This window comes from Anomaloglossus baeobatrachus, chromosome 3 (assembly GCF_048569485.1).
Source record: "Anomaloglossus baeobatrachus isolate aAnoBae1 chromosome 3, aAnoBae1.hap1, whole genome shotgun sequence".
Lineage (NCBI taxonomy): Eukaryota > Metazoa > Chordata > Amphibia > Anura > Aromobatidae > Anomaloglossus > Anomaloglossus baeobatrachus.
This window is the reverse complement of record NC_134355.1, coordinates 191,517,550-191,530,678: the sequence shown is the minus strand read 5'-3', so window position 1 is coordinate 191,530,678 and position 13,129 is coordinate 191,517,550. Positions and strand designations below refer to the sequence as shown.

Below are 13,129 nucleotides of genomic sequence, written 5' to 3'. Positions count from 1 at the left end.
TGGGACTGGAGGGGTGCCGATAAAAGATGAAGACTGGGGTGATTCAGCATATTACTAGGGGCAGGGACTTGGATTCATACCATCACTACAGTGTTGGAAAAAAAAGTGGTAATTAAGTATCACCCCTCACCATCTCCTTTGAAATGTTTTGTGAGGTTTGCATTTCAGTTAGCCTTTTACTTTGTCAAAATATTAGCTTAAATAATGTAAGAAACTTGTGATTTGTGTATTTTTGGGTTTTAGTTTTTGGGGGAAGTGAGACTGAATGACAAGCTGAAAACATCACCGAATGACTTTGGAAAAAAACAGAAACAAGAATAACTTGGTTGCTTAATCTTTAGCCTAAAGAATTCACCCTTGCAGTGAATTCAGGAGATAGTCGGTGAGGTTTCCCTCATTAATATATCGAGTCCAGCCTTAATCTATGCCTGGACTTCAGTGTTGCTGCTCTGAAACTAAAGAGCTTTTCCAGAATGATACCTTTATTGAAATCATTGCTATGGTCAAATAAACAGAGGTGCCCTATTTAGGAGAACTTGTGTTTTATTTCTGGGTTTGTGAACTGGAGCTTGTCTCTCTACACTTCTGATTACAGGAATTGTGATCTATTGTCGTATGGATATATCTCACCCCAAGAAAGTGGCAGCATGAAGGACATTATAGGGCAGTACTGAGCAGTATAGCTCTGAATCCAGCACTGTGGAGAGATAACCGCTTAGGCTGCTTTCACACATCCGGCTTGAGCTCTGCGGCTCAATCCGGCTGTGCAAGCTATGCAACGGATGCGGTGAAAACACCGCATCCTTTGCATAAGTTTTTCCTTTGCGGCCCGTCCGGTTTTTGCCGCTTGCGGCATGCTACTGAGCATGCGCAGTGGCAAAAACCGCATGCGGCGGCCTGATGCGGTTATTGCCGCATCGCGCTGCCATAGGCATGCATTGAAAAATGCGCCGCATCGACCGAATGCGGCGCGATGCGGTTTTTTTTTGCCGCACGAAAAAACGTGCCAGGCAACGTTCCATCCGGCCGCCGCATTGGCTAAATCTGCCGCATGCGGCAAAAACCGGATGGAACGCAAGGCCATGCGGCACAATGCGGCACTAATTAAAGTCTATGCAGGAAAATCGCAACCGGCAGCAAAAAAAACCCGGCTGCGATTTTCCTGCAAAGTGCCGGAGTGTGCCGCATTGCAGAAACCGGAGGTGTGAAAGCAGCCTTACTAGAAAGCAGCACGGCTGTGTGTGTCTGCCTCTTTCTGCTTCTCTATCCCTCCTCCCTTCCCTTTCTCAAGACTCCAATAGGTGGCTGTAATATGGCACCTTAGTGAACGGACAGTCTTACTTTGACCAAAGAATTGAGTGATGAAATATTTGTCTTTTATTTTTATATTATTCATAAAAGGAGAGTTAAGTTAAGGGCCTGTAGATGATTTCACTATGGACTAAGGCATTGATTGTCTCTTTCGTGCGCGCGCTCTTAGGCTATGTGCGCACGTTGCGTACAGTCACTGCAGAATTTTCTGCAGCGATCTGAAGAGCACACGTGTGCTTCAAATCGCTGCAGAAAATGTCCGTAGTGAAAAAAAAAAGGCGATTCCATGCGCTCTGCCTGCAGCTCCTGCCATAGACCGAGCAGGAGCTGCCGGCAAAGCGCAGGAAAGAAGTGACATGTCATTTCTTAGAGCGCAGCGCTTCGGGCAGCAGCCGAAGCGCTGCGCTCTAAGACGCCACGTGCGCACTGGCTCTGCACAATCTCCATAGATTATGCAGGGGACGCAGGACACATGCAGTTACGCTGCGCTACAAAGCGCAGTGTAACTGCATATATTTACGCAACGTCCGCACATAGCCTTACGCGCTCATTAATTAGGAAAACGTCACTGACCATCTCCTGAATTTCCAGACGGCCTCTTTTTATCCTAGGAGTCCAGAGTGTCTGAAGGGCTGCCTGGCTTTTCTACCAAATAGATTGTTGGCCAATCCCTACAATCTAATGTATGGAGGTTGTTTTAGAAGATTTGTGTGCATATTCAAATTGTGCAAAAAGCATGTCATCGTGAAGGGAACTTTCTAAACTACAAGCTAGCCTAAAAATAAGGCAAAGATTTAAGCTAATTTCACAAATTGATGTTGATTTTATAGATCCAGGAATCAAAGCTATTTAGAGATGGCAAATGTACTGAACAGTGTGGTGTGCTCACTTAGGATGATGCATGGAAATTGCCCAGCTGGCGGGAGCTGGTGGCAGCCTGTTTACTATAGTCAAACCAGAATGGCTTTATCCCTCCTTTAATGTTATGACAATGAGTGAGAAATTCTGTCACTCAGGACGAACTGAATGATTCCATCTGCTTCACCCAAGCCAAGTATATAAAAAAGCTCTGGAAATGTCTGCTGCTTTTTACATATAATATAGAAGGTTTATGTACTTGCAAAAGCTGTGCTGTCTTCATACGCCACCTTTTTATGTAGAAGCTAGAACTGGTTGTGCTGCTTTTCCTGCCAGTGTAGACCTGTTACGAAATGTGCCCTGCAACTGATCTTTGTTTTTCAGGTCTTGCTACACTATAAACTGTGCAAGTGTGCTGATACACAGGATTCAGTTAATGGGTGTGTTTTCTGTGGGTTTAGAGGTGTAACTGGTCTTTAAAGAAATAGTCTGGCTTCTAATGTGTTTCTTGAAGTAGGATAAAAATGGGTCTTGAACTTCCCCCATAGAAGCTTTGTTGTCTCCTGGAAGGGGGGCTGAATGTCTGGAGGCTGTTGCAAGAATACAATAAGTAATTTCCCTTTTGGATGCTCTTAGCAGTATTACTCATTTATGTAGTGACTTCCAGGGGACACTGGATTTACCAAGCCAACACTGCAAACCCATCAAAACATAGGCATGTCCATGAATTTATGTATGAATGATTTTTTTGTGAATGAATTTATAAATTATGATATTGTTGTTCTTCTGGGGTGGTTGCAGGAAGTAAGATGGTTAATGTTCACACTTGGCATTGGCATTTTGCTGAAGAAATTTAATCTGCTGAAAATCTGTTATGGGTTTACACATCTGAGACATGGGGTATTTGCTTATGTTACTACACCTACTACATATTGGGATTGGATCTTGGAAATCGCAATACCTCTTTTAAGGCTATGTTCCCATGCTTTTTATACAAGCATTTTTGAACCCTTTTTTTTTCTTTTTGGTATGTCGTGCTTTAAATAAAGTTCTTTTTGTTATTGACACTTTTTGGTATTTGGCTTTGACAAAACTTTGATATTTCAGGTTGTGTGTTTTCGATGCTTTTCTCCCTCGAAAACGCATTTGCGTTTTTTACCTGCAGATTTTCCTCATCTAATCTGCACGTAACTGTGCCCACAAGAGAAATTGACATCTTGCAGGTTTGAAACATACACCATAAGTCTGTTTATGCTGAATAAAAAAATCACAGTGGGCAAGAGATTTATGCTGGAACTGGTAAGCGAAAATACGTAGCATCAAAAACTCACTAAGGGACTGTGCGCACTGGGAAATTTGCTTTTCTTAAAGGAGTTGTCCGACAAACTCAAAAATGGTTAAGCTAATCTGTGCTGTATTGTCATATAAAACACCCCTACATTATTTTTTGTTTTCTAACTTTTGTTCCTCTTGAATCATCCCTTTATTCTCTGCAGCTCCTTGTTTACATTTAGCTCTAGCAAACTGACCACTTCCTGTGCAAAACCTCAGTCAGAGCTGGCACCGCCCGGCCTCAGTGTCCAGCCTCGCCCCCTGCCCGCCCCCTGCACACACATTCCCTGTCAGTATTCAGCCTCAGCACTGACCTGTTATCACTACAGCATTGCAAATAACAGCCCCACATCGGGCTCTGCACCGCACACCACATCGGGCTCTGCACACCACACATATGGCTCTGCACCCCACACCACACATATGGCTCTGCACCCCACACATATGGCTCTGCACCCCACACATATGTCTCTGCACCCCACACATATGGCTCTGCATTCCACACCACACATATGGCTCTGCACCCCACACATATGTCTCTGCACCCCACACATATGGCTCTGCATTCCACACATATGGCTCTGCACCCCACACATAGGGCTCTGCACCGCACGCGCACAGACAGGGCTCTGCACCGCACGCGCACAGACAGGGCTCTGCACCGCACGCGCACAGACAGGGCTCTGCACCGCACGCGCACAGACAGGGCTCTGCACCGCACGCGCACAGACAGGGCTCTGCACCGCACGCGCACAGACAGGGCTCTGCACCGCACGCGCACAGACAGGGCTCTGCACCGCACGCGCACAGACAGGGCTCTGCACCGCACGCGCACAGACAGGGCTCTGCACCGCACGCGCACAGACAGGGCTCTGCACCGCACGCGCACAGACAGGGCTCTGCACCGCACGCGCACAGACAGGGCTCTGCACCGCACGCGCACAGACAGGGCTCTGCACCGCACGCGCACAGACAGGGCTCTGCACCGCACGCGCACAGACAGGGCTCTGCACCGCACGCGCACAGACAGGGCTCTGCACCGCACGCGCACAGACAGGGCTCTGCACCGACAATTCTCCCCCCCCATCCCCCATCCCCAAAGGGAACACATGTAGGGAGTACATACTCACCCGTCCTCGGTCCCCGCCGCTCCTGCACGTTCGCGTGCTGTCTGAGCTCTGGCCATATCAGCACAGTAGTGACGTCACCGCTGTGCTGAAGAGAGCACAGACAGCAGGGCAGTGATGAGAAGCTGCGCTCCTTCTCATCAGCACTTTCAAATGTACCGGCATCTGTGATCTGTGATGCCGGTACATTTGAATATGCGATCCTGAGCAGGGGGCCCGGTGCTGGCGCTGACACCACGGCAACCGCCGCCAGGCCCCTCCCCCAGGTCACGGACCCCACAGCAGTGCAGGGGGAGGTTGCGGGGAGGGTGCAGGGAAGGGGGCGGTGACTCCACGTACTGTACTTGCCCAGCAGGGAGGCGACATGCTGTTCCAGATTTGCATGTCAACATGGCCCTGCCCATGTTGACATGAAATGACCGGAAGCAGCAAAATCGCGGCAGGAGCGGTCACATGACCGCTCTGAGTCAGGGGAGAGGGGCTGACAGCAGGGCAGGTAAGTGGTCTCTATCTACTTACCTGCCCCAATGTAGCCCCATAGGGTAATAAAAAAAAAAAAGTCAAAAGAAGCCGGATAACCCCTTTAAGAAAAATCTGCACCCTCTGGCAGAATTCCTCACCCACGGCAAAAACTGCGGTAAAAACATGCCCGCGTTTTATCCGCAGGTTGTTCTCTGCAGTTTTTTACTATTTATGGGAAAAACGCAGGTACCTGCGGAAAAGAAGAGACATGCTACTTCTTTTTTGCTGCAGAAATCTGCAGCAAAACCTATATTCTATATAGAAAAAAACGCAGTGTGCGCACAGGGTCTAAAAACGTATTGTGGGCACACCACCTCACACTTGCAGACAACTCCAACATTTGATTCTCTCTACCAGGGAAACAAAAAAAAAAAAAGAATTGGGCATTCCAGTCAACAATTCTTCAGATGGTAGGGAAGACTCAAGAGGCCCCTGCCATACACATTAGGAAGGCTGCTTTCACACTAGGTTTTTTTAGCATGCGTCATGAACGTTTTTTTGCTGCAAAAGCGGATCCTGTTTTTGCAAAGAAAAACGCATGCAAATGCATGTGTTATTTTGCAGGATCCTGTCACTTTGTCTATGGGCAGGCATTAGAGTCATGTGATCGGGAGTGAGTAGAACTGAACGTGAAAGACTGGGAGCCGACATCTGACAGCTGTGCAGGCTCGTAACAAAGGTAAATATCGGGTAACTTGCTTGGATACCCGATATTTACATTGGTTACGAGCGTCTGCAGCTGCTAGGAGCAGGGCTGCCTGCTCCCTGCACACGTAACCAAGATAAACATCGAGTAACTAAGACCACTGTTACCTGATGTTTACCTTGGTTACGAGCGTCCTCTGCTCTCAGGTGGGGGAGAGTGGAGTGAGAGAGGGAAGGGGAGAGTGGAGAGAGAGAGGGGGAGAGAGACTGATCACATGAGGCTGGTTTCTGGGCATGCTCAGTAGAGCAAGCAGGATCCTGTCTATCAGCATACCAGCGTTCACATGTGTTTGCATGCTGTTTAGTCAGGATCCAGCAATTTGCAGTATTTCGATGCAGCTCAAAAACGCTACAAGTAGCGTTTTCGAAAAAAGTTAAAAAACTGCAAGTCGCTGGATCCTTACTATAACGCAGGTGAACGCATGTTGACGCGAGTCCATTGCAAATGCATTGAAATGAAAACGCATTTGCACTAGATCCGTGTTTGCGTTAAAAAAACGTTCATGACGGATGTTAAAAAAACGTAGTGTGAAAGCAGCCTCAGTCGTACCCAAAATCCATGAGTTTGACTCACTTTTCACCTATGCAATACTTTAGTAATGATCCCAGAATTATATTGTTTTTTACCCTTTTGCTAAACATCAAATAAAGTTAATCCAAATCCTTACTAATTTGACAGAACAAAAAGTTGAATATCACATTTATTCAGTCTCTGACCATGATTTGGAAGGTTTCACACCTGTCTATATAAGATACAACAGGTACGAGTGCATGTCTGCACAAAACCTGTCCAAAAGCTTAAATTTTAAAAAAATAATAATTATATGCCTATAGATCTCCACAACTGCTTCCTATGCCCGTTCAGATGCCTTTTATTAACCAAAACCGAGAGCCTTGTGGAGGTGGATCTATACATTACACAAACTTGTACTAATTACTTTGGAAATTGTATAACACTTGTATAACACTTGGGTAAAGAACATTAACATTCATAGTTTCCCGTACTGGTTTAATAATAATCCTCCCCAAGCATTCTGATAATAATGGACGTAGACTAGAAAGTGTTAGGAAATTGATGACAAAGACTTTTCAATAGTTGTGGGTCAGTCATTTGCTCAGTGAGAAGTTTCCTTCAAGAAGTGTTGTAGGGTTTGAAATTACCTTGTAGGTTTCTACATTATCTAATTTGCAATATTGACTCTCCTTATTAACATTTCTTGGCTCAGTACCTGGTCACATTTTATTGGGAGTCTGACATTCAGAATGCAATTATCAATTTTATCACTTTTTCTTAGACAACTGCTCTTTGTTTTTAATGTTAAGTTGGTACAAGCTAATTCATGTTGGCACAATCATAATATAAATCAAATTATGTAAAATCCTTTAGTTGTACACGTATAAATAGTACATGACCTGTGTGTGCATTGTTGTGTGTACAGATATGTGCATCTGTATAGGAATTTGTGCAGTGTGTAAAACAAATATCTTTTTTTAATACATGCAGGACATTCCAGCAGAAAGTTATGGCAGCAGACCTCAGCCTCCTTCACTGACTCCTGGAAAGACTAACCATGAAGATTTAAACCTAATACAGCAAGAAAGGCCATCAAGTTTACCAGTAAGATCCTTTACTTTAGATGCCTTTTTCTTCTCTCTATTTTGAAAAATGATCAATGTGCTGATCCGGCGACCTTCATTTTTAATGCATATTATACTACATAGGAGTGGATGGTGTCTTAAAGTGAACCTGTCAGGTCCAATATGCACCCAGAGCCACGAGCAATTCTGGGTCATATTGGTAACCCCTGCCTAACTGTCCCTGTATACACTAGCATTTATAAACAGATCTTTAGAAAAATAAATTTTGTTTATTATATGCTAATGAGGCCAGGGACTAATCACAAGGGCGTTAGTTCCCTTGGCTAGTCGGCCCATATAGCATGTTAGCACGCCTCTATGAATGAATGTGCAGCAACTCCGCACATACCTCACTCATGATGGCAGCCGGCAGAGTCCCAGGACTTACGATCATGCGCACTAAACTGATGCTGACTGTAAGCTCCCGGCTTTAGTGAGGTTATAGTACGCATGATCGGAAATACTGAGCACTCCGGATAATGCATAGTTCGCATCCATCCTCCTCCGGCCGCCATAAAGAGTGAGGTATGTGCGTCTCGTGGTTCTGGGTGCATATTAGACCTGACAGGTTCCCTTTGATAACTTCTCTTTGTCCATTACCTGTTTAAGTTCAGCTCCTTTGTGCTTGCACATTTCTGCACCTTTTAGGAAATCTGTGGGTTTTTTTAATTTTTTTTTTGTATTGGATCTGTCAAAGTGGGTGCAAAATATGTGCTAACTAAACAATATCTAATGCATTTGTCCCCCCAAAAGAAATCTGTTAGTTTGCAGTCATTTATACATGGTGTTTTGTTTTTTTTTTTTTTTTCTTTCTAGAAATTGAAATAAAAAAAAAAAAATTCTATGAAAATGTAGTGAGACTTAAGATTGTGGGTGTTTTTTTGTTTGTTTTTGTTTTTTCTACAGGCCAATGTGCTGCAGAGAAAGAATGAGATTCTGTGAGCGCAGCCAATTTTGAGTATGCTTGCTTATATGCTTTTTTAATTTGGCTGTTTCATGTTGTGAGCGAAGAAAACAAGTAATGGAATGAGCCCAATGTTATTGGGGTCCCAAATTAACAATCGATGCTGTATTGCAAACCTTTTTCCCATCCTATTCAGTGGTGCCCTTTTATCTTTTATGTCTTAGCATAGGTTTTTAATATAGAAGCTTATATTTGCACTGAACTCATTCACTCTTTTCGAAATAAATATAAAGTTAAAAAAAAAAACAAAACATGAGAGAACCATGTGAAAAGACCCTTTTGTTTGTGCTTCAGTGTCCTTCTGTCTTTTAGATTTTCGAATTGAAAATGTCTATACTAGCCGCTATTGGGGCAGCTTTTTCTGTCACCTAGTCACACATTGGCTTCTCTCCCTACTTTTTCAGGTCATGCTTGTAAAGTCAATAATGGGGAGCGACCTATACCGCCTAACATAACTGGCATGCACGTCCAAATCTTTATCAAACATACCAGGACAACTACATATCAATCAGTGCAGCTCTGACTTTATGGTCTTGACTGAGCCGTGTGGTAGCACAGCCCGTGTGGCTGGGAGATTCGCGGTTATAAAATGCAGCAATGCTGTTTTCTTCTCCTTCATTTTAAAGATTGTGTATATGACTGATCAAACACTAGGACTGATGTCTACGAAACATTATTTTTGCCATTTTGGTTATTAAAAGAAATTCGTAAGTGTAAAAAGATATATTTCTGAAGTATTTACATCACATAATAAGAATTACACATGCAGATTAAGTTGTTGTTGATACTGTTCATTTACTGATACCTCACAAAAGTGGCGCTTTAAGGCCTTCTTAAGGTGAGTTGGAATAGGACAATCACTTTTCAATAGGCCAGCAGAAAATCCACTGTGTGGGTATCCCCAGTGTCCTCGGTATCTTTCTTCTATAGTTTTTAAATATTGGTGGAAGCGTCCACCCTTCTCTTCATTTAGGTCACCAAGGTTTTTTGGAAGCCGATCCAAGTGGCTATAAAGAGAATGCACCTGAAGGGTATGTGCCCACGATCAGGACTCGCTGCGTTCAGAACGCAGCGGGTCCTGACCTGTGGGGTCGCGCGTCTCTTCCACAGGAGAGCGCAGTGGACCATAGCTGACTGTGCCCACGATTAGGGTTCAGTGCGCTGCGGTCTCTCGCTTGTGTTCTCCCTACGGAGGACTCATGCAATTATGCAGCAAACAATTTACATGCTGCGGTCTGGAAAGCCGCACCGCGGGTCAGTGTTTGCTGCGGAAAAAACAAGCACAGTGGGCACGGGATTTCTAGAAATCCATCCACTATGCTTGTACTGTACACTGCAGTGTTTTGGACACAGCTAACGCATGCTGCATCCAAAATTCTGCAAATATTGATCGTGGGCACACACCTTTAATACTTATTGTACAGCTGAGATGATGGAAAGAAAATTGCATACTTTCTACTAGTTCAGTGTAATTATCTGCTTTATTGTTCCCAAGAAAATTTTGTAAAACCATAGTAAAAGACCATGCATTTGCTTCAGCATCTTTCAATGAATCTTTAAAGTGTGGATCTTTTATGAGTCCTCTGGTTTGAAGACTGTCAAAAATACCCACCTTTAACTTCTTGATGGTCAACGCTGGAAATTGTCTGCAGATGTAGTCAAAGCGTCTTCACTGTTTAGAGCCTTTACAAACTGCTTTATTAATCATAATTTGACGTGCTGTGGTTGTAAAATTATTTTATTCCGGTCAATCAACGGTTCTACAATTACATTGTTTTGTTCTACTACCATGTGTTCTTTCATAGGCCACTGTTTTCTCACCCAGTGCACAGTTTTTTGACCTACTATCCCAGAGACCGATAAAAAAGGGATAGTTTGTGTATCCACTCTGCTGTCCCTGGAGAATTCACCATCTTTAGATCCACACAGATTGGCCGCTGGTGATCGTGGTATATTTTCTTTAGGACCAGAGCAATTTGTTTTTGCTCTTCATTCATCTTATTTGAGTGACCTATTGTGATTGATCCATTCAACTGCACGCTATCACGGAAGGGTCTACAAGGAGCAGCTGAGGTCACCGTGGGAACGCAGGAGAGGTGAGAATGAGACATTTTTTTGTGGGACCCCAACCCGAGTATAAGCCGAGGGGGGTATTTTCAGCTTATAAAAATGGGCTGAAAAACTCGGCTTATACTCGAGTATATACGGTATTTGACTAATACCATAATACTTTTTTAAATACACATTGCATTTAATAAGTATTCAAATATTTTTCACATACCTTACAAGACCATCTTGCATTCTATAATACCCCTGTCGAAGAAATAATCACAAATTCATGTGCAGGAAACTATACATTCCTCAAAGTACAGCTGCTACAAAAAATGAATGATATATTCTGATTCAGAGGACTGAGTATACTGAAAATCAAGCGTAATTCCTGCGGCACCACAAATATTTTTTAATTTGTTCCCCAGTGGTATTTATTCAAGGCTAAGTTCACACATCACAAATTTGCAGTACCACATTGCAAATCCTCAGCAATTTACAGTACAATCTAAGTGGTTATTTCATAAGCCTTTTCACGCATTACAGAAAAAAAATCCACCTGAAAATAACAGCAAGGTGTGGATTTGAAATCTTTAGCATGCTCCATTCTTGTGCAGATATTCATGGCAGGTTTCAGCATTACTAAGCCTTATATATGAAGTGTGAAATCCACAACAAAACTGCAAACAAGAGCTGATCCTGTCTGTGGATTTGTGACCATATCTGCAGTAGAAATATTTCGCACATATTCCCTCAGTGGAAACAAAAAAAAAAACTTTACAGAACAGAAATTGTTTTTTTTTTCCTATGATTCCTATTTTTTGCAAAAATGTTTTTACTTTTTATTGTTCTGGATGTTGTTTTGCAATACAGTTTGAGGAAGAGAAGGAAGCTACTTTAGCTGTAGCCTGATGACTTAGGCTATGTGTGCACGTTGCGTAATGGCCCTGCAGAAATTTCTGCAGCGATTTGAACTGAACACGTGCGCTTCAAATTGCTGCAGAAACAAAAGCCGATTTCATGCGCTCGGCATGTAGCCCCTCCCAGCCCCTCCCATAGACAGAGCAGGGACTGCATGCAGAGTGCAGGAAAGAAGTGACATGTCACTTATTAGAACGCACGCTTCAGGCAGCAGCCGAAGCGCTGCGCTCTAATACGCCACGTGCGCACGTCTCCTGCACAATCTCCATAGATTATGCTGGGGACGCAGGATGCATGCAGTTACGCTGCGGTGCAGATCGCAGCGTAACTGCATGCAATTACGCAACTTCCGCACATAGCCTTACATTGCTTATGACCATTTCTATTTAATTAAAAGGTTCATCTCAAAGTTATTTGTATCTTTCCTTCGATATCCTGGAAATCGGCATAGAAAAATTGAGCAGAATTATATCCCATGTCCTTACATGGCTTGGCCATATAGTGATTTTGAAAGTATATTAGGTTCTACAATGATTCTCTGTAAAAAGAGGAATTATGAAACCCCTGGTTGTATCACCAGGGATGATGAGCTTTAGATTATGCAACATTTTCCACTCTTTCTTCTCTGTTCTACAAAGCCCGCTCCATATTGTAGTGAACGTTATACCTGCAATGGTCCCCAGGCCTGTATATGGGTTTTATCCTTTCTGTACAGCATATAGGAGGTAAGAGTTGTCAGGGCATTTATGAACCTGAGCACTATTGCAATGCTTAGTGATCAGGTCAGTGGGTGCCATAGGGTGATCATTTTTATTGTTCAAATACAAGGCAACCTGCTTACATGATAAAACAAACAGCCTAGAACACTCCTTTTCAATAAATCTATACAGAAAAAAAATCACAGAAAACGAAAGCAGCCATAATCATAATACCATGTTAAGACACAAATACATCTACACAGGACTGATATGCTGCTGAATTTCTGCAGCGGAAAAAAATTGCACAAAATTGTTTGTTGTCCATTTCCATGCAGAAATGCACACTTAAAATCCACATTTGAATTTTTTTGACCATGTGGGAATGAGATTTATTCAGTTTTTTTCTCACTTATATAGCGCTATTAATTGCACGGTGCTTTACAGGTGTGATCATCACTGTCCCCATTGAGGCTCACAATCTAAGTTCACAATCCGTATGGGGTGTGGGAGGAATACTGAGTACCCGGAGGAAACCCACACAATCATGGGCAGAACATACAAACTCCTTGCAGATGTTGTCCTTCGTGGGATTTGAACCCAGTACCCTAGTGCCAGTGCTGCAAGGCTGCAGTGCTAACCACTGAGCCACAGTGCTTCTGAGATGATCAGTTTCCTAATACCTGTAATGTGTTGTGGATTTTCCTCCCTCGTATCTGAACAAGACAATCTGCAGCATGTCTGCCCTTTGAGCAGATGAACTTTATTTTAGTCTGTATGCTGTTTGGTCAGTGAGCCATTGTCCATTGAGTAAACAATGAAAGTCCATAGGCCAGATCATGTAAGAGTTTCCATGTGGACTGAGAAGGATGCCTAAAGGCCGCTTTACACACTGCGATATCTGTACCGATATCGCCAGCGTGCGTACCCGCCCCTATCGGTTGTGCGACACTGGCAAATCTCTGCCCGTGTCGCACAACATTGCCCGGACCCGTCACACTACTTTA

The 13,129-nt window shown here is 43.6% G+C and overlaps 1 protein-coding gene across 8 annotated transcripts in view; it reads left to right on the top strand.

The window, feature by feature from the left end:
• Positions 1-13,129, top strand: part of ARID1B (AT-rich interaction domain 1B) — a 572,492-nt gene that overhangs the window by 179,192 nt on the left and 380,171 nt on the right. For all 8 annotated transcript variants that reach the window (XM_075339668.1, XM_075339666.1, XM_075339669.1 and 5 more), the window contains one exon: positions 7,360-7,473. In XM_075339668.1, the coding sequence (XP_075195783.1) occupies positions 7,360-7,473 (114 nt within the window). The remainder of the gene's footprint in view (positions 1-7,359; positions 7,474-13,129) is intronic.